Source organism: Zeus faber (genome assembly GCF_960531495.2).
Source record: "Zeus faber genome assembly, chromosome: 10".
In the NCBI taxonomy this organism is placed as follows: domain Eukaryota; kingdom Metazoa; phylum Chordata; class Actinopteri; order Zeiformes; family Zeidae; genus Zeus; species Zeus faber.
Genome location: NC_137199.1, coordinates 21,216,795 through 21,239,842, shown reverse-complemented (window position 1 = coordinate 21,239,842; position 23,048 = coordinate 21,216,795). Strand labels below are relative to the sequence as shown.

The 23,048-nt window shown below is 43.1% G+C and overlaps 1 protein-coding gene across 1 annotated transcript; it reads left to right on the top strand.

The window, feature by feature from the left end:
• Nucleotides 1-5,615: 5,615 nt before the first annotated feature.
• Nucleotides 5,616-22,235, top strand: clint1a (clathrin interactor 1a). The gene is made up of 12 exons (XM_080007591.1): nucleotides 5,616-5,701; nucleotides 10,026-10,130; nucleotides 13,337-13,433; nucleotides 13,538-13,646; nucleotides 14,277-14,444; nucleotides 14,584-14,770; nucleotides 14,959-15,178; nucleotides 15,909-15,996; nucleotides 17,444-17,509; nucleotides 18,032-18,309; nucleotides 19,197-19,377; nucleotides 19,480-22,235. The coding sequence occupies exons 1-12, from the start codon at nucleotides 5,661-5,663 to the stop codon at nucleotides 19,776-19,778; spliced, it is 1,839 nt and encodes a 612-aa protein (XP_079863717.1). The 5' UTR covers nucleotides 5,616-5,660; the 3' UTR covers nucleotides 19,779-22,235.
• The last annotated feature ends 813 nt before the right edge of the window (nucleotides 22,236-23,048 follow it).

Sequence of the window (23,048 nt, the reverse complement as noted above, 5' to 3'; positions counted from 1 at the left end):
GCCATCCTGTCTCAGCAGCAGCAGGGTCTCACTGCCTCCCGTTTTAACGCGGTCCCCTGTAGTCGCTGCTAGACCGCTCCCCGTTGTTTGATTTGCCCTCTAAAGCCCTCCACTCTGTCCCATTTCTCCCATTGCCTCGGGTCCTTTTTGACACCCCTGGCATGTTAATGGGCCAATCCGAGACACTGTCCTTGAGAATCACACTTTGGCTCATTTTCATATTTTCCCCCTCTCAGATTTATAACCTCTGCTGCTTACAGCTCCAGATGTTTTGCACTGTTTTTTTTTTTACTCTCTTTAATTGCTAATTCAATCTGGTTGTAAAGGAGCAGATGCTCCGCGGATTAGATTGTACCTGTGTCAGTGTGTGTTTGTGTGCGTGTGTGTGGGTGTGTGTGTGTGTGTGTGTGTGTGCGCGCGTGTGTGTGTGTCTGTGTGCGCATGTGCGCATGTGTGTGTGCACGCCGCCTTTTGTTTAAAGCAACAGGATTTACTGTAACACCTTGGGTCATAAACATAAGCCTTCACAATTACTCCAAACTCATTTCCACATGTAGTACAACGAGCCTGGAGCAGATTTCGCCCGAGCAGCGCCGCGTGCGGACATTACCTTTCATTATACGTCGAATAGCCCTGGCCCTAAATCACTGGAGCCGAGGGTTTTGTCGCTTTAGCAACGCCGACACTTGTCTTCAGAGAGCCAAAGTGTGGTGGGAATCCACCCCCCCCACCCCCTTCTTCCTTTTTATCATCCTTCATCCCTTTTCTCACCAGGACGAAGGGCAGTCCAGTCCAACTCAAAGAGAAAAATAAACAGACTGGTTATCCGCAGGAATGCGAATGCTACTTTAGCCCCATTAGGAACAGCTGCGTGTGTGGTTGGCGATCACAGCAGGCTGTCTGTGCGACTTTCAACATGTGACAAGTGGTTTCATTGTTAAAGCATATACTATAGCTGCAGCACATGCTACACCAAGATATGTACGCTGTGCCATCGCACGCATACCTATTTGTTCGCATGTGCTCGGGACACACAGATGAAGAGTCGGATGCCTGCTCTTGTAGGTGTACCTACGCAGGCTGCAGACAACTGTGCATGTGCGTACACAGACAGACACAAACAGGCACAAACACTGAGGACCTGTCCTGTGTCATGGAGACAAGGGTCAGATACTATGTGATGTGGCGGGCGGGGGGGTGGAGGGGGTCATATCGCTTGGGAAGTGGCCTCAGGACCTCACCGGGTCTGCAGGAGGGCCAACAATAACAGCCTGAAATATAACAGAGGTTTCACAACCGCCGCATTGACAGGGACAGAGCCGGGCCCCGGAGAGGGACTCCAAAGTTCCGAGACGCTTCTGGCAACGGCGGGATCAGGAATTCGTAGCTAATCTGCAAAACAATGAACATTGTTTTCTAATGACATTGTAAAACAGAGAGAGAGAGAGAGAGAGAGAGAGAGAGAGAGAGAGAGAGAGAAAGACAGTTTTTCAACTGATTGGAAGCACATGTTTGCCGAGAAGAATAAAAGCACAGTTGTAGAAGTGGGGGACTTTTTTGATCTCCTGGACTCGTTCCCAAGTCTAGATGATATTCCGACCACATTTGTCATGGGAACTTCACTCGTGTAAACACACAAAGCCGACCCCCAGCGGTCAAAATGCCCGCCGCACACATACACAATGTGTATACACACACACACACACACACACACAGACACACACACACACACACACACACACACACACACACACACACTCATATGCGATACCCTCATCCTTTGCAATTGACTTTACTTCTGGATGTGAAAAAGCCAGAGTGCCCCCTAGTGGCCATTTTTAAATGCATCCTCCATCCTTTTTCCCGCATCCGTCCCTTTTCCATGCAATTTAATCAAAAGCTGTTGTGACAATTTGGTGCATCTAAATATTTAATATGTGAAAAATAAACACGGGACACAGAGAACAAGCTGAAAGCCAAGGTAAAGATGTGCTATCAACCGAGAAGTCAACCATGCTCCCTCAAATAAATGTTTTCTCTTAAAATCGATAACTTGATATAGGGAGAAATGAAATCCATTTTCTTCTCTTTCTTCACTAGCTCGCACACAGACACACACTCACTCACACGCACACACACACACACACACACACACACACACACACACACACACACACACACACACACGTTTATGCATGCACAGCTGCAAATACAAGCACAGGTCCTTCAGCTGGATCATCGTATGGAATACCGCGTTTTAAGGACACAGGGATTTCAATCAAAGTCTTGATTGAATACTCTGCTATCCTCAGCATTTACACACTCCCAAATACACACACGTTGTTGACAGAGAGTGTCTTGAGTAACATCATTTCCCACTTAGGGCCCTCCCTGCGGGCCGTGCCATTCTTAATGCGTAGCAGATAGGTTGATAGCTCTGGTTTCTGTTGAGAAGAGCATGTCAATCAACAGCTGGCGTCAACGTCACCGAGGCAAAGCGTTTCTGAAGGATCTTTTTACTGAGTGCCTTTCTATCCAACCTCTGCCGGCCCACTCACCCAGACACTCACTCAAACACACACACACATGCACACACACACACACACACACACATGCACACAAACGCTCACACACACACCATTTCCATCTTAGCAATCACTTCTCCTGGAGTTCTCTTCTTCGGACATGTAACAGTAATTGAGGATGCTCCCCTGGGTGCGGTGCATTCTGGGCCGTTAAGTGCTGTTTCTTGTTGTTTTTTTTCTCATATGGGATGTATTTTGGCTATTGTGCCCCCACCCCCCCAGCCTCCTTATAAGAAGTCCAGTCCACGAGGTCATATTTACACGTATCATTCGAGAATAGAGCCCATGTCAGATGTAGGGCATCCCAGGGCTTAGTTTGCCGATCGCAATATCAATCAACCTGACAAAGATTCCTTATAAACCGCGGAGTCTCGGTCGCAGGAGGATCGCAAAAGCACGTCGAGGTCGACAGGCACCGCGCGATGCAGTCGTTCAAATCCTGTGACGTTGCTCTTTCCACCTGCACGAAAGGCCTTTGAGTCTAAATGGGTATTGAACAAACGGTTTTCTTTGATTTTACCCGATGTGCGGCAACCAAAGCCAAAGGTGTTGTGTTCGGGAAAGACGACCTCCCTCATCTCGCCCCTGTCATCACATCCACATCTCCACCGGCTTGAAAACACCCCGTGACCTTTCTGCGCTGATGACGTTGTCCGTCCAGGAGAGGGAGTGATTGATCTGGATTGACACAAACAGCCAGTGCCATGCCTGGCCTGTCACACAACATTACTGGGTCACCGTGGAATGGCTGAATGTGAAATGAGGAGGGTCTGAGAGCAGAGGGGTGTTGACCTGCCGCTGACAACATTGTGGACTTGAATTTGGGGGAGAACGCAATCGCTTTTCAAACAAAGACAAAACTGGCTGTACAGATATTTACTAGAGCGGCTTATGACTCCTACCATCATTGCAAATTATTGCTACACACTGCTGCTATGTACTTTGTGTACCTACTTGAACGCAACTGCCTGGGCTTTGTTTATAGATAGGTACATATTTTCGTTTTGTTATTTTTCAATACGCGGGGTCCAGGGTAGTAGGCCCTTCGTTAAAGTTCAGTGGACGAGTGTGATTTGGATCTTTGTTCCAGTGTGTGTTGTGACTGCAGAAGTTCATTCGTCCCGACCTGGTTACAGTGTAATTCTATGATCGGGCGGTGTTTGCGGCTGGGTGTGGGTTTACTACTCCGCAACGAATGGCTCTGGAACGTCAATAAATTCTGACAGTGATGTTTTTGGGTTTTAATTTTGTAGAACTTACTCTGGTGAGTGTCAGTTATCCTCAGAAGCGTATGTGTTTATAACGTTTAATACGCTGTGCTTTGTTTAATCCAATTGTCTTCAGGAAATACTTTTACTCAATTTTTTTCAAACATAATAAAGATTAATAGTAATAAAATAGTTTCTGTCACTTTGTCACTTCATATGGTTAAGATTTTGTATCTTAAATTCCTTTAGTTAAAGTCCAATCGCAACTAAATCCTTGCGTGGCGCCATCTTGGTGAGGTTGCGATTGTTGATTACAAACTTCTTCCACAACAACGCCATGTTGGAACTGCCCCGAAAAAACATCTTATTCATTCTGTCCGTGGGTTCATCGGATCCATGACATCCATAAAGTTCTGATGCCAGTTACATCCATACGTGCCACCATCTTGGTGAGGACCCGGTTGTTGACCAATCACTAGACTGCATTGTTCCATGCCGTCATTTACGCATGTGCACACGTTGCGGCGATGATAAAAATACAGATTTTTACTAAATGATTACACAATAATGGACCGACGGCATGTCGACGATGGATCAAACTTGGACGACGGCATTTTGAAACTGCCCCGAACACACATTTTATTCATCTCGTCTGTAAGTGCAGTGGATCCATGACATCTATACACCACTGACATCAGTTTTTCATGAACAAGGACAATAGGCTAGACCCCTAATAGTAATAATGCCATGCAATCTAGACTTAGCTTGGCATGGCCAGACCAATTTACAAGTGCGTGTTAGACTGGAATCTCTAAATCATTCTCATTTTCAATTCCCAAGGGGCGCAGACCAAAATGTCTCTGGACACAATTGGATAGACCTACAATCAATCAGAGCAACGAAACATGGGACATAGCGCTGAACCTGTGAGTTGGTAAATTAAACATTTACCAAATCCTGTCAGAAGTACAGAAAACACATCTTTATTATCAACAAAAACTTTTTAGATAAAATATACCGTCCAGTTTGTTAAATGCTGTTGCGATAGAAGATTCCACAGACCGTTCCACGCCAGCAACAGCCATCTTGGTAAGGTGCATCAATGACTCTTCCCCTTGCACGGTCATCGTTTCAACCCCGCCCCATATTAGAGAAACGGTCGTGATTGGCCCGACCCCGGCGAGGTCGGCCGCAGACGCGTCTCAATGGGGGCTCGGCCGGACATCTTCTGCAGAGCGGATGGAAAGCCAGCTGCGGATTGGTCCGGTTCCCTGGTCTGGTCTCCGCCAGGCTCGTTGGGGCCCGTTGGGACGTTCACTTTCCGCACAAATTTTGCTTCATCCAAAGTGCTTTACAACGGGTGCACGTGCGGCCGGCGCGGCCCATGCAGCCTGGCGCTTTGAGCACATTTGAAGGCTATTCAAACGATGAAATTCATTGCATTAAGAAAAACCCTGTGGCACTTTAACGTCCCAACAACCGCCACGCCACCGTGCGGGCGTTTAAGGATCTCGAATATGAAGAAAAACAATTGTGAAAAATATCCCCCCCCCAAAAAAAAATACGAACAACAAATGCGTTAGTTCATTTTGAGCTTTTATTTTTTTATTTATTTATTTTTTTTTTTTTTTTTTTATATAATAAGATCATTTAGAATAACGTTAAAGTTGCCCGTGGAGGCCCCGCACACGAGGCGGTCCCGATGCCCGCCTATCTAAAACGCCATATCCCGTGATGCTTTGCGCCGCCCGCCGACCAACCGCCCTGCCCCGGGAGGTGAAGAGTTTTCACGCCGGAGTTCAAGGTTTGCGTTCGGTGTTCGTCCAGGGAAGCGAGGGGTCGCCGAGGCGGAGAGCCCCGCATCACGATGCTGAACATGTGGAAGGTCAGGGAGCTGGTTGATAAAGCGTGAGTATCGCTCGGGCAAACAACGACGACAACAACAACAACAACAACAACAACAACAAGAAAAAAAAACCCCAAAAAAACACGCGAGTTTTGAGCCTGAAATCTCCTTCGTAGTTGACTCGACTTCACCTGTTTTCGAAGAGACACGTACCCAAAACTGTGACGTCACGCCCCAGTAAGTTAGCTAGTCAACTGGTACAACCGTCGCGTTTGGGCGAAACGGCGCTTCGCGAAACCGCCGTTGTTTCTGTGTTTTAAAAGTTCTTTCCGAGCGTGTCCGTTTCCGAACGTGTGCGTCGGTTCAACTTTTCGGGTTTTTTTTTTGTTTTTTTTTCTTTGATAGCGTGCGCTAGCTCTCTCGGCTAACAAGCTAATTATGTAGCCGCCGTTGCTAGCCTGCTAAGCTAGTTTGACAGCTCCGGAGCCGAACAGTCGCCGCTCGCACACTCTCGGGAGAGGAGATGCAAAATCGCCCCCAAATTTGTTTATTCCATCGAGTTTGAGAGAGCATCATAATCCATGCTGACTGTTATAATGCGCTTGGTATAAGGACTTTTGTTACACTTGTAGCTACAGATGCGAGGGAGTTGCTTACATGTTTACTTTGGTCTTTTTCGTGTCACTCTTCAACATGGACAGACAGACAGATAGATTTATAGATACTGGTGATAATTGCGGTTTACAGCAGCCTACATCAAAAAGACAACAACACAAATACAATATGCAATAAACCTGAAAAAATGGCAATATACAAAATAATAATAATAACAAATAGAAATATGTGGAAATGAACCTAAAATTAACTACAAAACAGAAAATAATGCAAACATATATGAAACCTAAAATGTAAAAATAGACCTGTATCAACAATCCACACTATAACAAAAAAAAAAATAGGACATTATGAAAGTTTGCGTCCATATATTAAGTACAATCCGCATCTGCCTTATCTACATGGGTGGTAAACAAAATGGTTATAACAATATTAATATATACAGTATTGCAAAAGAAGAGTGTATCCGTGTCGGGCTAAGGTGACCCAGGTCAAGCCCGCCAGAGGAAGAATTGTACACGTTTTGGTCAGGCAGAAAACACCTCCTGTGGCGCTCAATGTAACCGTGGTTGTCTTAGTCTGTTGCTGAAGTTTGTTACTTAGGTGGCGGGAGCGATTGTCCACTTGTATTCTACCTAAATGTCAAATGCTCACAACACAACATGTGGAATATTTACTTTTTCTATATTGTGCTCATGTACGCTGTGTGTATATTCAAGAGGTTTATCTGTCACATACTTATAGATATGTTCATACATATATGCAGTGAAATGTCTTTGCAACGCACCATGAGATAATGCACAATAGTAACAAAACCGGACATAATAACTAACCAAATTCTTACCTAGCTAACTAACTGAAACTGATTCCTAAAACGTAATGCAGTTAATGATTAGAATAATAAAAATACAATTGAAATAAATTAAGACCCAAAAAGATAATACAAAGTGGAGGTACAAAATAGAGGGGAATAGAGTTATGTATATGGGATAGGCTATTTGTATATACAGATATGTGCAGTAAAGTGCATGTGAATAAAGTGTATGGAGATATACAGTACAGTATACAACAGTACCACATAGCAAAAAAGTAACATGTTAAGGCTGATTCCCGGCATAGGTAATAAATGTGCCCTGTCCGCTTCTGCTCTCGTTAATCATCATCTTATTGTGACGGCAAATATTGTTCTCTGGCTCAGTTAGGAACAGCCAGGAACAGTTCAATGACGCCGCTTCTCGATCCAGGCCACACCTTCAGTGTCTTGTCTTTTGTCCTTTCACGGAGTCCCTGGTTATTTGTTACTGGTGGGCAAAACCCTGGGACTTTCTGTATTGTACAACTGTCCTAATGCTATTGCACAACACTTCATATGTGTAACGGCTGGTTTGGCCAGCTCAGGCAATGTTAGGTTCACAGTACACTGCATTCCTCCTAAATACAAATGTCCCCCCTGTCATGCAACCTTTTTTTTTTTTTAGGGGGTTTTACAGGAGACAGGAACAAAAGTGAAAAGCTATGAGCTGCTAACGGCATAGTTGAGTTTCCTCTTGGTTCTTTGGACTGTAACTGTGTTTTTTTTTAAGAGAAGGAGAAATGGCCTCATTTTGCAGTGACATGACTAAAAACACTTATCTGGTGTGAACACTTCCTCTCTTCCAATGTCTCATAATTCTAATTTCTTGTTGTGTTGTTAGACTGACCTAATACTGTAAAAGCCAGAAAGGGCAGCAGACCATTTGATATCATTTTGACATTGTTTTTAGGTTTTATCCTCAAATTAAATTATTAAGATGTTTACTGAAGTGACTAACTTTAAAGGAAATAAATCACAAATAGAGCACTGCTGCAACAAACGGAAACATTTGTGATGATGTGTCACAACAGTCACTGGGTTTGGGGCGGGAGATAAAATCAAGGCTCCTGTTTGATACCACTGACATCGAGAACTCGAGCTGTGAAGAGATAAGGGAGACATGGTGTTAACTAACTTATCTCCTAGTATTGTGTCATAAGCTTTACAATATAAACTTCTATAGCAAACACAGAAATAGAAACATAAGGATTTATTATTCAAATAAAACACCTATGTCAATTAATATACCTTGTTGCTCAAGGCCTTAGATAGAATGAAGACATTTTTATGTAGACAAATGTGCTGTATTGTGCCTGTTTTCCTTCTCAATGGTTCAATGGCAACGGGTGAACACTATCATTTTCATGACCCTGGTTAAATTTGACGAGAAAACATGTTTCCAGTGGTTGGGAACTATATGCTGCCACATGCACTACCATTACAGCTGAATTACAGACCCACAAAGAGGGTTTGTCTCAAGTTTAGCCACCCTTCAATGCTACGCTTTCAGGCCCTGTGCTGCTGCGGATGTGGGAGATGAAGAGGTTCTAGGAATTGCGCTTTGCTACCCCTTGTATTCTAGATCCTCTTGAGTAGAGTTTAGCAGTAGGAGCCACACATAATTAAAGGTTTTGACTGAATTATAATAGATTTTGGAACTATGAACCAGGAACTGTTTCTGCTTGTTCAAGGAAGACTGGAAGGGTCCAGCTGAATTGACAGTGTCGTAGCAAAAGCTCTTTAGATTTTCGATACCCTGACAAATTTTCAAGATCTTAAGAAAATAATTAAGAGATATCTTGTTTTCAGTGTTGTTAAGGCTGCATCCCTGTAACAAGCAGCCAATTGATTAGAGTTAATCAGAAACTGATATGTCTGGTTGCTTTGATAACATTATCTTAATCCCACAGGAAGAAAGTATGCTGTGTATTTGTGTGGTGTGTGCTAGAATCCAAAGATGTGTGATCCCCTGTTATCACTGTTTTTGCTAAATCTATAGTGTATGCAATACTGGGATGGACAAAAAAAGTCTTAAAAATTGCGATTCTGTCTGTTGCTGAGTCTTTTGGTGTATCCCAGCCATAACTGAACCCAAGGCATGATCATTTTTGGGTTACAAAAATAGATCTAGGGTAATACTTGGTTTGCTTTTGTTGGTTATATAACCGTCATGACTCTTGAGTATGTTGCTTCAAAAGCCATCAAACTTGTCAGCCTTGTTGAGCCCCTTTTGTGTGTTGCAGCTGTTGATTCTGTGAGTTTTTATCTATTTAATCTAATGTAAATAGAATAGGAAAACAAAAAGTTGAACAAATTAAGTGGGCCAAAGTTGATCCCTTGTACTCTCAAGATGAAAGAAACATGAAAGAATCAGTTATTGGTACAACTAGCTATTACAGGCAATGGGCCAAGAAAGTACAATCCCACGGATATGTTGCTCCTAATAGTGCCTTTTATTCTGTGTTCAGTCCACCAATGGGCAGCCAGCCACATTCACCATTTAGGTGTTATGGCCGTGCTTGTGGGATTGACTCACACAGATTTGCGTTTGTCTTTTCTCCCTTTCTTTTTTCAGATCTATACTGGGTTGGGTCCCACTTACACACTCATGTCACACACGCAAGCACACACACACACACACACACACACACACACACACACACACACACACACACACACACACACACACACACTCAGACCCCCCTTTGTCCTTTACCTGTATGGTGCAGGTGTATACAGTATGTGGGTGTGGCTGAAAATAGATGACCTTTCATATATTGTACTCTCCAGTGTAATGTTTCAACCAGTTACATTGCAGGAACACTTGATGTAGGCCGTATTTCATTATCTAGAATACCGATTTTAAATTAAGATCCCTGGCGAAATGTGTGATTTGTTTGTATCTTCCTGCTGCATAGAACCAATGTGGTGATGAACTACTCCGAGGTGGAGTCCAAAGTGAGGGAGGCAACTAATGATGACCCCTGGGGACCATCAGGACAGCTGATGGCAGAAATCTCAAGGTGAGCCCTCCACTTCTCATTCTTTTTTCCCAGAGTTGTACACAAATGAACCAAGGAAACATCAATATAATTTCCCGCTGTTGATTTGGACTTTGTGCGCTGTTTAGGATTCACCAGTCTCACTTGTATGGTGGTGAAACAAATCCATTTTGCACAAACAAGTCATATTTCTAGACTTTTCTTTATCTAAGAATAAACGTTCAATAGTTGTATTTGTGAGGGATACAAGGGTACAGTGGGGCCACGGGTATGAGGCACAGTTTTGGGGCCACGGTAACATTACGTTTCGGTATCTTTATAATTAAGAAAAAAAAAAAAAAAAATGTAAATAGTTAAAATGTGTAAAAAATATTTTTTGAATAACTTAACGCTCTGTGTATGGCTTTGAGGGGAGGGGGAGATGGGGGGGTTCAAGTTTATTGGTCCAGGATAGAGGATAATTCAAATATTAATTTCCGTAAATCATTTATTTATTTATCTATTTACTTATTTATAATATTTTTAAAAGTTTTCGCAAAAAAGGTAAATAGAACCAGTACTATGGTTAGTTATTTTTGTATAGAACAGGTGTAAATAGGGTTTTTCCACACTTAATTAATAAAAGTAAAAAACTTATTGAAATAAAACCTCAGTCAGACCACTGCGTGTATGCCTTCGCTTTGTGAACCTGACGTAACAGTGGGTGTGCTCCTTTTCTGCCATGGCACCTCCCGGCGAGGGAGGAGCATAGGATATCTCTTACATAGAGGGGGAAACATTTGCTGGCAGCAGGAGACGTCAACTCAGACAAACACCACATAAAACTGTTAAACTTGACAAAAACAAATAACGGCTCATCACCCAGCGAGACTTAGTTCCCTTTATTCTTACAAAAGAGCCCTTCAAAAGAGGTTCACACGGGCGCACTGGCGCGTCTCCCTCTCCGCCGGCGTTTCACTGTGCGTACAAGGGAGAGTGCACATTTGACCAGAATGTCCAGTAATTCCACAGATGTGGCGATGAAAGTGGGAAATAAAGGCGACCATCACCAACAGAATGTCCACTAGTGCAGAGTTTCCCAACCCCGGTCCTCACCGGCATTTGCCAACGGACCGTGAGAACGCAGGGACGATTTTTTTTCAGGAGCTATCTGCGATCTGCCCTGCAACGGAGCAAAAGCAGGAAACAGTATATTAAATACATCCAATTAAATACATCCATTTCAATACAATCAAATACATCTTGAGTTTTATTTGCTTTGTTTGGAGAAAAGAAAGCTCTGATCAGAGCTGCAGGTAGCAATTTTGGCTTTTACTGCCAGCGTTCCACTCTGGCAAAAATAGCATTCAATTTTCCTGTGCTTATTTTGCTGAGTCACTTAAAAGTAGTGTTACTTATTGTTTATTATTCTTAAGTGTAGTCTAGTCCTGTTTTTATTTACAATTCAAGACTAGATAGCCTAACAATGACACAGCCATCAGAGCTGGGGAAAAATATGTTTAAATTGAATCGTGATCTTAAAATTGAAAGTCAAATAATAATAATATAAAAAAAATAAAATATATATATATATATATATATATATAGACACACACACACACACAGGTACATCTCATAAAATTAGAATATGAAAAACTTCAATATTTTTTGTCACTCATTTCAGAAAGTGAAACCCATATATTATATAGATTCATTACACGTAGAGTGAGATATTTCAAGCCTTTATTTCCTGAAATGTTGATGATTGTGGCTATAGATAATGAAAACCCAAAATTCAGTGTCTCAGAAAATTAGAATATTGTGAAAAAGTACAATAATGAACTCCAAACACCTGCAAAGGTTTCCTGAGCCTTTAAATGGTCTCTCAGTCTGGGTCAGTAGGCTACACAATCTTGGGGAAGACTGCTGACTTGACAGATGTCCAGAAGACAATCATTGACACTCTCCACACGGAGGGTAAGCCACAAAAGGTCATTGCTAAAGAAGCTGGTTGTTCACAGAGCGCTGTATCCAAGCATATTCATAGAAAGTTGAGTGGAAGGAAAAAGTGTGGTAGGAAAAGCTGCACCAGCAAAAGGGATAACCGCACCCTTGAGAGGATTGTCAAGCAAAATCCATTCAAGAATTAGGGGGAGCTTCACAAAGGAGTGGACTGAGGCTGGAGTCAGCTCATCAGGAGCCACTACACACAGACGAATCCTAGGCATGGGCTACAAATGTCGCATTCCTTGTGTCAAGCCACTCCTGAACCAGAGACAACGTCAGAAGCGTATTACCTGGGCTGTGGAGAAAAAGAACTGGACTGTTGCTCAGTGGTCCAAAGTCCTCTTTTCAGATGAAAGTCAATTTTGCATGTCATTTGGAAATCAAGGTCCCAGAGTCTGGAGGAAAAGTGGAGAGGCACAGAATCCACATTGCTTGAAGTCCAGTGTGAAGTTTCCACAGTCAGTGATGATTTGGCCTGCTATGTCATCTGCTGGTGTTGGTTGGTTTTCTACAGTCAACACAGCCATCTACCAGGAAATTTTAGAGCACTTCATGCTTCCTTCTGCTGACAAGCTTTATGGAGATGCTGATTTCATTTTCCAGCAGGACTTTGCACCTGCCCACACTGCCAAAGGTACCAAAAGCTGGTTCAATGACCATGGTGTTACTGTGCTTGATTGGCCAGCAAAGTCGCCTGATCTGAACCCCATAGAGAATCTATGGGGTATTGTCAAGAGGAAGATGAGAGACACCAGACCCAACAATGCAGATGACCTGAAGGCTGGTATCAAAGCAAACCTGGGCTTCCATTACGCCTGAGCAGTGCCACAGGCTGATCGCCTCCATGCCACGCTGCATTGATGCAGTAACTCATGCAAAAGGAGGCCCAACCAAGTATTGAGTGCATAGAAATGAACATACTTTTCAGAAGCCTGACATTTCTGTTTAAAATATCCTTTTTTTATTGATCTTATGTAATATTCAATCTTTCTGAGACACTGAATTTGGGGTTTTCTTTGTCTATAGCAATCATCAAAATTTCAAGAAATAAAGGCTTGAAATATTTCACTCTGTGTAATGAATCTATGTAATATATGGGTTTCACTTTCTGAAATGAGTGACAAAAAATATCGAACTTTTTCATGATATTCAAATTGTATGAGATGTACCTGTATACATTATTTTTATTTTATTTTTTTTTGTCTTCATTTTCATGATCGTCTTCATAATCATTCTTTCAGGGCCACCTTCATGTATGAACAGTTTCCAGAAGTTGTGAACATGCTGTGGGCCCGAATGCTGAGGGACAACAAGAAGAACTGGAGGAGAGTCTACAAGGTTTGCCAGCACGCTGTAGTATGGCATATTGGAGCACGGCATTAGGCCAGTATGTCTTGACACTACTCTTTTCGGTAACATCGTTGTGCTTGTCTCACCATCAGTCTCTGCTGCTGCTTGCTCACCTGATCCGCAACGGATCAGAGAGGGTCGTCACCAGCACCAGAGAGCATCTGTATGACCTGAGGTCTTTGGAGAGCTACCACTTTGTAGGCAAGTGTAGGCAACATGCTTTTGTGTGTCCATCTCCATACGCTAAGGATGTGCTAGCCATACCTACCATCAAATTCTGCAGGAAGTGATGATAAAGTGTTTATATGGCTGTGCCTACACTTATGACAGAGTGTTTTCGGGGACCTCATTTATAACAATAGCTTCAGTATGAGCTTACATGAACACTCTAATGCCCTAAGCACTGCTTAGACCACAAGCCTTTGACCACACACTCTGCCCCAAAGCGGCCTTCCCACCTCTCAACCACATGTTTTATTAAAGGAGTTATCTTTGAGCGCTGTTTTAGGTTCATGTTAATATTTTTTATTCCCGTGGTTTCATTAAATTCAAAATGTAATGTCTTGGGTGCCCCGTAGGCTCACCTGGTAGAGCGCAACATTTTCAAGGCTAAGTCCTCACCACGGCAGCCCGGGTTTGATTCCAGCACAGGGCCATCTACTGCATGTCGTCCCCTTTGTCTCTCCACACTGTCACTGTCAATAAAGCATGAGAATGCCCAAAAATATCTTTTAAAAAAGGTTAATGTCTTTTGTTGATATGTCAAAGTTTATTAATTTCTATGACACACCGGCTGAATCTCTCCACTTCATCCTGTCTCGCTGTTTCTAGATGAGAACGGCAAAGACCAAGGAGTGAACGTGCGTCAGAAGGTTAAAGAGCTGGTGGACTTTGCTCAGGATGACGAAAGGCTGAGGGAGGAGAGGAAGAAGGCAAAGAAGAACAAGGACAAGTTCATTGGCGTGTCATCTGACAGTCTAGAGGGTTATAGCAGCTACAGTAAGTCCCCACACTAATCTAATCAGTTACTATTTTGCTTATTTAGAGTTTTAGAACTGAATGAACACCCCCCCCCCCCCCCCAACCAACCAAAGGCCTTTTTATCTTGACTCACTTCCTGCTTGCCATCTCGCTCCAGCGGGGGACAGGTATGGCTCCAGCGACAGCAACCGGGGGAAGTGGGACGACGACTGGGACAAGAGCAAAGGGCCGTTTCCCTTCAGCGAGAAGCTCAGCGAGATCAGCGACAAGATCGGCAGCACTATCGACGACACCATCAACAAGATCAGGAACCGGGAGAGAGACGACTCGCCAGACAGATTCAGGTATACGGAGAATCCGAAACGGACCTTGTTGGTGGTCCGCTGTATCGCTAGTTAGCACGCTAGGTAGCTAACTTTATGAAATTAATTGAGCTGAAAATGAAACTGAGTGAGTGGGGCGCAATTGGGACCTTGTGTCATGTGACCAGCCGAGTAACTCTGCCTTGTACCTCTACCTTGTACCTCTACAGTGACCACGAGGAGGAGCGGAACCGGCCGTCTCGCAACGGTCAGTCGGAGAGAGAATTCAAAGATGAAGAGGAGACCGTCACCACGAAGAGTGTTCATATCGTTCAAGCAACAGAAACCACGGCAACGCGGAAGAGGGGGGGGGTGCCGTCCAAGAAAGTAGACTTGGGTGCCGCAGCCAACTACACAGGAGACAACAGCCCGGAGACCGCCGCAAAACAGGTAATGTGTGTGTTTGGATGGGAATTCAATGCTTTTGGTATTCTGCCATCACTCCAATTCGCTAAAATGTATAGAAATGTTCATTTACATTTTATAGCAGCAGCAAAGATTGACTTGAAAAGTCAATCTTTCCAAGTTTTATTTCAAGCAATTCAAATACTGATTAGCTGCAATTTTGCTTGTCCAAGAAACAATGGATAAAACCTGAATGAGTCACATGTGGTTAAAGTGCCAATCTCAAATTTCTCAGATTTTCATTTAAATAAATGTTTGTCTATCTGTCTATCTATCTATCTATCGCCGAATGAGGTAACACAAAGGTGACTGAGCCTATGACCCACTGATGAAAACCGTTGCATTTGCAGTATTCTGCGTATTAAGAACCGGGTGTCTGTGGCGACTTTCCCGCCATGCATTCGAATCGCAAGCGGTAGTGATGTGTTTTCCATCACCCAGCACGTGGCCCAGGTGCTTACTACCACCTGACTCACATCACACAGGTGACACTGTTTGGATCTCAGGGAAGTGAAATCCAAAAACACACCTGAAATTGCTGCTTTTTGCCGTTGGTGCTGCCAAAAGCAATGAAAAGGAAAGCTTCGAGATGAGCCGCTTTAAGTAACATCAAAATTGATTTCAGCCACCGGTGTCTGTTATTTTTTTTTTTGTTTGTTTTTTAATGATCCCTTCACAACTGATTGTCTCTCACTTTTTTTCGGTTGTGTTCCAGTCGCAGTCAGCAGCCCCCCAGCCCGCCAACAACAACCTGGCTGACCTCCTGATGGTGGACGCAGGTCCCAGCCAGCCCTCTGCCACAGGTGCATGGAAGCCTCCTTATAGGCCCGATCAGGCTCCCTGGAGGTCTATTTTTACAAGGGGTGTAAGAAAATATCGATGCACTTGAGTATCCCAATATTATGTTTTGTGATACTGTATCGATTCTAAAAAACACTTTGGGTTTTTAATTAATTGTTTACATTTTGTGTTCATGTTTAAACTAGGCTTGGGCAGATTAACGATTAAATCGTCTATCGGTGATCTACTCCATCGATTGCGGTTTACATTGAGGACAGACTTTTTTTTTATTTTTCATTATCCACCTAGAAAATCAGCATTGAAGCGGCGTAAGGGCAGTTTCTCGTGTTCTGAAACTGGAGCTGAGCGGGAGAGAGGGTGAGAGGGAGGGAGGGTAAGAGGGTAAGAGGGCGGGAGTGAGAGGGAGTGGAGGCTCTCCCCCACTCCGCTCAGAGCTGTCGAGTAACCACTGGTGATCGGATCTCACTTCCCCCTCTAAAGTCCCATACAGAGATTTTAAGAGGGGCAAGTGCTTAAAAAAAAAAAAAAGCGCAGATCACAGGCGTTCCAATGGTGGCATCCGGACGCCACTGTGTGCACATCGCAGGTGCGCCAAGGACACGGTCCTTATGAACATATCTCATATACTCTCAATATGCAAATCTTGTCATTATAATATAGCAATATATAATATAATCTCATAGAGAAAGGTTTACATTTTCCATGCAAGTAAGAAACTAAGGAAATAAAATAAATCAAAATCGAACTCCGAGAATTGGAGCAGACAGCGGTGCACGCCAGCTCCCGTGCCTGTATTTTTTTATTTAGGATCCATTTAGTTTGTATGAAACAACATTTTTAAACACAACTAAGTTAAGGGATGTGATAGGGAGTTTACTGTGATAAACAAAAATGCACATCCCGCTGCTCTGATTGCATAAAAAAAGTAAACCTTTTTTTACTCAGATTTTATGCATATGGTGGTGATTTCTGTATATTATGACAGTTTTCCTAAAATTTTATTTTAAAAATTGCAATATATCGCCTTGCTTACAGTATCGAAATATATTGAATAGTAACCCCTGTATCGTGACACGTATTGTATCGCCAGATTCTTGCCAATACACAGCCGTAATGTTTACCTCGTGGGCACGTCTTGAACCCAGTGGCCGTTTGGAGGAGGTGACGGGGAGGGAAAGGGATATAGGAGCTAAGTGCACCAGATGTTTCTGCAGCGCTCCCTGGTGAATAGAAGGGGGAAAGACGGAGCAGATGTTGGTTCTCATTGACCCCCTCCCCTTTATTTTCCCACCAGAAACTGAAGAAATTATTGTGTGTGTGTGTGTGTGTGTGTGTGTGTGTGTGTGTGTGTGTGTGTGTGTGTGTGTGTGTGTGTGTGTGTGTGTGTGTGTGTGCGCGCATATATATATATTATATATGTCTGCTGCCCTTCTAACTCTCTCAAAGCAGACCTTATCAGTGGATTCGCTGACTTCTCTTCGCCTGCCGCTTCCCTTGGCCTCTCCTCAGGATCTGGTCAGTTCACGGATTTATTTTTATTTTATTTTTTTATGTGTGTGATGATGTGTGCACGGCTGCACGCACGGGCCATGCTGCTGTTAGCATACTGCTAGAATATTCAGAGGGATGCTGGGAGGGAGCCCTGGCCATATGGAGCCTGCTACCTGCTATGCATAACAAGAACAGACACACATCAACTCCTGTTATAGATGACAAGGAGACAGCGACAGAGGCAGAAGTTGGATGGGAGTTGAAGAAGCTGGGACATTGGGGGAGGGGGGAATCCAATGAAAATTTAAGATATGCCACTGTGGTCACTGAAAACAGCCTGAATTAAACCATGTAGAAGGAAAGAAAATCACTGATGGGGGGGATGAATATCCCACTCTATGTTGGCAGAAAGCTTTCTCCACATTCGGGGGGATTGAATGTTTGTTTGAAGTTTTCCATTCGCGGCTTCCGCTGTTGGATTATAATGGATCATAGACAGGGACTCATGGGTATTGACAATCTCTGCTTTGCTGTCTTGGCCACCAGCTCCAGCATCCAGTGGGAACGGCGACTTTGGCGGATGGAACGCCTTCCCCGGAGGTCAGATGCCTTCTTCTGCTCAGCCTGTGGACACCAGTGAGAATGACTTCTTTGGAGCGATGAACCCCAGCCTCACCCCGGCCCCCGCCCCTGCTGCTCCCTCAGCTGACCTGTTTGATCTGATGGGGTCCAGTCAAACTCTCACTGCCTCTCAGAGCCTCAACTTCAGCATGAGCAGCACACAGAGCATCAGCGCCACAGGGTTCCACCAATCTAGTTCCCAGGTAAGATAAGATAAGACTTTATTAATTCCCGAGGAAAGCTCAGAGGTTTTCTCAATCCCGGCCCGGTTTCCTATTTCCTTCTTAAATGTCCCCATAGCCAGGAAAGCCGGTGGTGGAGAGGACTTGAACATGAGGTGTCAAATGGGAACAGTTGGCATGGTTAGTTTGCTATAGCATTTTCTAGCAAGGTCTTTCTGGTTGAAATTTGCTTTTACAGACAGCAAGAACAAATTCAAGTAAGAACTTGTTGATGAATCCCTAAAATTTGATGTTTATACGCAAGCACAGATCTGTGCGTTAGGGAATGAGGCCTATTGTCACATGGACACAGAATGTCATCTTCTTGAGATATTGTAAATACCAGTTAGTAGTGGAAGAAAAAACATCTTTGTTTTTATTTTTAGTTGTCCTGTGATTGGGTATTCATATTTGACCACTACATTTGTGCACTATAGCAGGGACGTACGCACACATGCAAACAGACAAGGTACACCTCCCATATCATGCATAATGCACTACATACGCTTTCACTACATAAATGGTGCTTGCAGCATGAATCAACCCCCCCCCCCCTTAACATTGATACCCCTTGCAAGGCACTTTAAATCCACTCGTGTGATGAGGTCCTACTTAGTGTTGGGAGATATGAGGACATAGAGGGCTTGAAGTTCACTGGCATAAGGCCTGGAATGGCACATGGCTGTTTTTAATTCCTTAAATATTTTCCTTCTGGACCGCAGTTCTCATAGAGCAGCAACAACCACTGCATGTAAAATAGAAAGCAAAACTGGATATCTCTCAAGCCTACCATAGTGTAGCATGTTTTCAAACCACAAACAGATGGGAGTGAAAAACATACAAATTAATCTGTCTTTCTTTTTTATTAGCCCCTCCAGACCATTGGGGATCCTCTGCAGCGACAGGGAATAGCTTCGCAGGGGAGCGCGGCCAAAGCCGCCCTCCCCTCCACTTGGTCAGACCACTCGGTCAACATCAGCCTGGACTTCCTGGGCCCGGGCATGCATGCCCCCAAGCCCAGCCAGCCCAGTCTCAACACCCTACAGCAAGGTGAGGCCCTCGACTCCAGTGTAACAGTGAAAGAGTGCTTTCTATATTGGGATATTAGTTAAAAATAAAAAAAAATAAAAACATTTCTTCTGGTATTTTTAGGCAACCAGCCACCTGCAAACATGCTCGCCCAGGGATTTACACACATGAATCTCGGACCGACAACAATTCGACCAGCTGTGAATCCTATGATGCACCCGGGGGTCGGCATGGGCATGGGCATGGTTCCCAACCAAGGCATGATGGGCATGAACATGATGGGGATGCCACAGCCAGGTATGGGTATGGGCATGGGCATGGGGATGCCCGGTGCTATGGGCATGGGCATGGGCATGAACCCTGTGATGGTCCAACAACCCAAACAGGATGCCTTCGCAGATTTCGGCAACTTCGGGAAATGATGGGGCAGGAGAGCAGCAAAGTTGCAGTGGAATGGCGTCAATCTATCTCTTTCTCTCCGTCCGATGGTGAAGGATATGAGCTGCAAACAAAGAGTACTTGAATAATATCAAATATAATACCAACGCCCTGTTATAAGTTTTTTTTTTTTTTTTAGTTATACTGTTTTGTAGATATGAATCTAAATGAATGTGTGTTTTATCAGTTAGAACCAATGATCTGTCTAAGTGGTTTGTGGCAAAGCAGACACGTGTGTGTGTGTGTGTTTGTTTCATTGTTTTGGATTTTGTTGAGAGTTCGTCTGCCATCCTGATAATGTCGGGCGTTGGAATGGATGGATTCGCTTTATAACCTCAATCAAATGAAATCACCAGACTAGCAAAAAATATATCCATTGACTTATCTAAAATATTTGATATTATTATTTTTTTTTTGGAGATGTGTTTTCAGTAACTTGACTGGATGTGAATTTGATTTACTCAGCAACCATCTTTCTAATGTATCTTTAACAATATGAAGTTACTTCTTTGTCTGTCCTGCTCCTTCTTCAAACCTGTAAATAGACTTTTTGTGCCCAGACCAGTTATGTTGTCCTTGGATTAGAGACAATAATGAAGTGATTGAGTTGTATTATACTAAACCAGATGTCAATCAAGACCTTTACCATAAGAAGGTGCATTAGCTTTTGGACAAAAGTGCCCACGCACCAAACATTTCCTTCAGTACTACAGAGTAATGAATGACCATTGTATGGATTTTATTGTTGATTTGAGATCGGTGCTCAGCAGGGGTATAGCGGTACACAAAACTCATACTTCTGTATGTTTTCAATTCAGTTTAAAAATAATCCAAAAAACATTATCCTGCCCGATGGGCCATAATTTATTATTTAACAAAAGAGGACAGCTGTGCAACATTCTCAGCGACATACCAGATTACAATTGAGTACTTTTGGCAGTACCTGTACAATTGAAGGCTTGTGGGCTCATGGGTTGAATCAGCATCCAGTGCGTTGCCGGAGCAGGAACTCTCCTGAATGCAAGTTCCTTGTGTGTGGAGGAAGCTCCGCATGCGCTTCTGAGGCAACGCTGTAGCTTTTCAGACCATAGGGTGCATGGAACAGCGCTGTGTGAGTTTCTGCACCGTTACACCCCTGGTGCTCAGTCAACAGACCTTTTGTGGCCTTTTCGTGGATTGTTTTTAGAAGATGAATAAGTCTAATTGTATCTCCATAAGGGTTCACCAGAAATGCTTCCGTAGAAGAGGGTTTTGGTTTCTTTTACATTACTGCCTGTACTGTAAGTCCTCTTCAGTTGACCGGTTTCAGACGGGACTGACAGTTGTGCAGTCTTCATGGCAGTTTTAAAGAGAGGTACAACAATGGCTTTTCAGGCTACTGGGTGTACAATTTTTTTTTTTTTTTGATGCATAGCCACAAGCTTAATGTGGCTCAGCTGTCCAAATAGCTCCCCAATATTTATTATTAATTTCCCCTTTAATACATTTCAATTTTCACAATCATTCCATTAACACCAATGACAACCTCAGCACATACAAACACATCTGATCTAAAATAATCATGTTGTCTTACCTTGAGACGGTCAATGGATCAGATATGTGCATGTTAATTGTCGTCGGTCTCAAATCTCCACCAGTGTGTCAACAATTGCTGCTTTCTGTGTAATCAGTTCTACATTAAAGAAATATATTTAAAAAATACACACACCTGGTAGACAATGTTGCATCACGAATGTTTCATTTAGCAATCCAAAACTCCTACTTGAACAGCCCATCAAATTCAGTGAGATCTAAGGTTGAAACTTCTAAGTAACTGAGATACAACTTGTTGTCACAGCAACGCCACTGAGATAATAAAGTCTTTGGATTCTTGAGTCTGGGCAGGACCAAGAATCTCGCCTAGAGACGGGCCAACTGGTTTGGCTGAGTGCTTGTGCGTGAAATGTAGAGACAAAACATCACCTTTCAAGGGTTTAAGTGCCTGCTTGTGTTTGCCTTCTGACCCCTTCCTTTCTGACGAGTGATTGAATGATTTGAAGCTGAAAGACTGCTCGAGGTAATTCTGAACAGTGACATTTCTGGTACATCAACGATGAGATAAATAATTCACCGACCGAGGCTAAAGGCAGTGGTTTCTGCCGCCTCGGGAGAATCAAAGTTATGCTTTCCCGAAGGCCTCTGAGGCATGTGCACACCACACAGTAGCATTGTATTACCAGTTAAAAATGACCAAAATCCATTTGCCTTTTTGTCCTTTAATCACTATAAGCCTTTTCATTTTGTTTTCTACTTCACATTGGTATGAGATCTTCTGTAAAATATAAGGGTTACTGAAAACACTACTTTATGCAAATTAAAACATCATGAAGAATCCTTGAGAAAAGTTTATTTTTCCCTGACTTGATTTACATATGATCATGTATCAACAACATTAAAAAGTTGATTCAAATTTACTAATGGTGTGTGTTATTTGATGTAACTTCTCATTAATATCCCTCAGAACTTCAAGTAGCGCATGTGAGGACATTTCACTGGCTGTTAACTTCATTTCTAGAGTAAGCTTAAACCAGTCTCATGTAAAATTGGAATTTTCATGTCCCTCTGGTCACAGATTACGAAAACAGGACAAGATCGCAAACTTCGTAGTATACAAGGAAATCAGCTGACACAAGGAAACGCACGGCCATCTGCCACAGCACACAGACGTGGAGGTTGCCGTCTTATGTAGAGACGGACCAACTTCCATGTTGATTGCTGGACCCTCCACTCACAAGAGTTAGATTTTGTAACTGGGAAAAATAAGTTGATGACAACAGATTTTAGGCACTTTGAAATATTACAAACAGTATGTTGGGAAAGGATACACTACACCATTATTCTGGCAGGAGGTATAAGGTTGTTGTAATTTACGATACATTAAATCAGATTTAAATAGTGCATACCCATCTGGTCAGTTGATATGAAAAGAACATTTTAAAAGAAAACATTCAAAATTGGTCCAACCAAAGGGGGAAAAAAAAAACCCTCAATCATTTCGTGCCACTTGTCATCCAAAAGTAACCTCTGCCATTTAAACTGGAAAAGCTGCATCTTTACAACTTCCATGAGACGCAGTAAATCGTGCTTTTATGGGTAATGTGCCCATTAAAGAGTAAAGGCAATCTGAGACGTCAAGACAAATGACAGTTTCTTGAGTGCCATCTGCAATCTCGAGCTTCAAACTCAATTATTCATAATGCATTTATGAAGTCCGC

Excerpts from the sequence above, each read along its gene's own strand:
- clint1a (XM_080007591.1), top strand. The coding sequence starts at position 5,661 with ATGCTGAACATGTGGAAGGTCAGGGAGCTGGTTGATAAAGC. Across the intron at positions 14,771-14,958 it reads GACTCGCCAGACAGATTCAG|TGACCACGAGGAGGAGCGGA; the intron begins GTATACGGAGAA and ends GTACCTCTACAG. Across the intron at positions 17,510-18,031 it reads TGGCCTCTCCTCAGGATCTG|CTCCAGCATCCAGTGGGAAC; the intron begins GTCAGTTCACGG and ends CTTGGCCACCAG.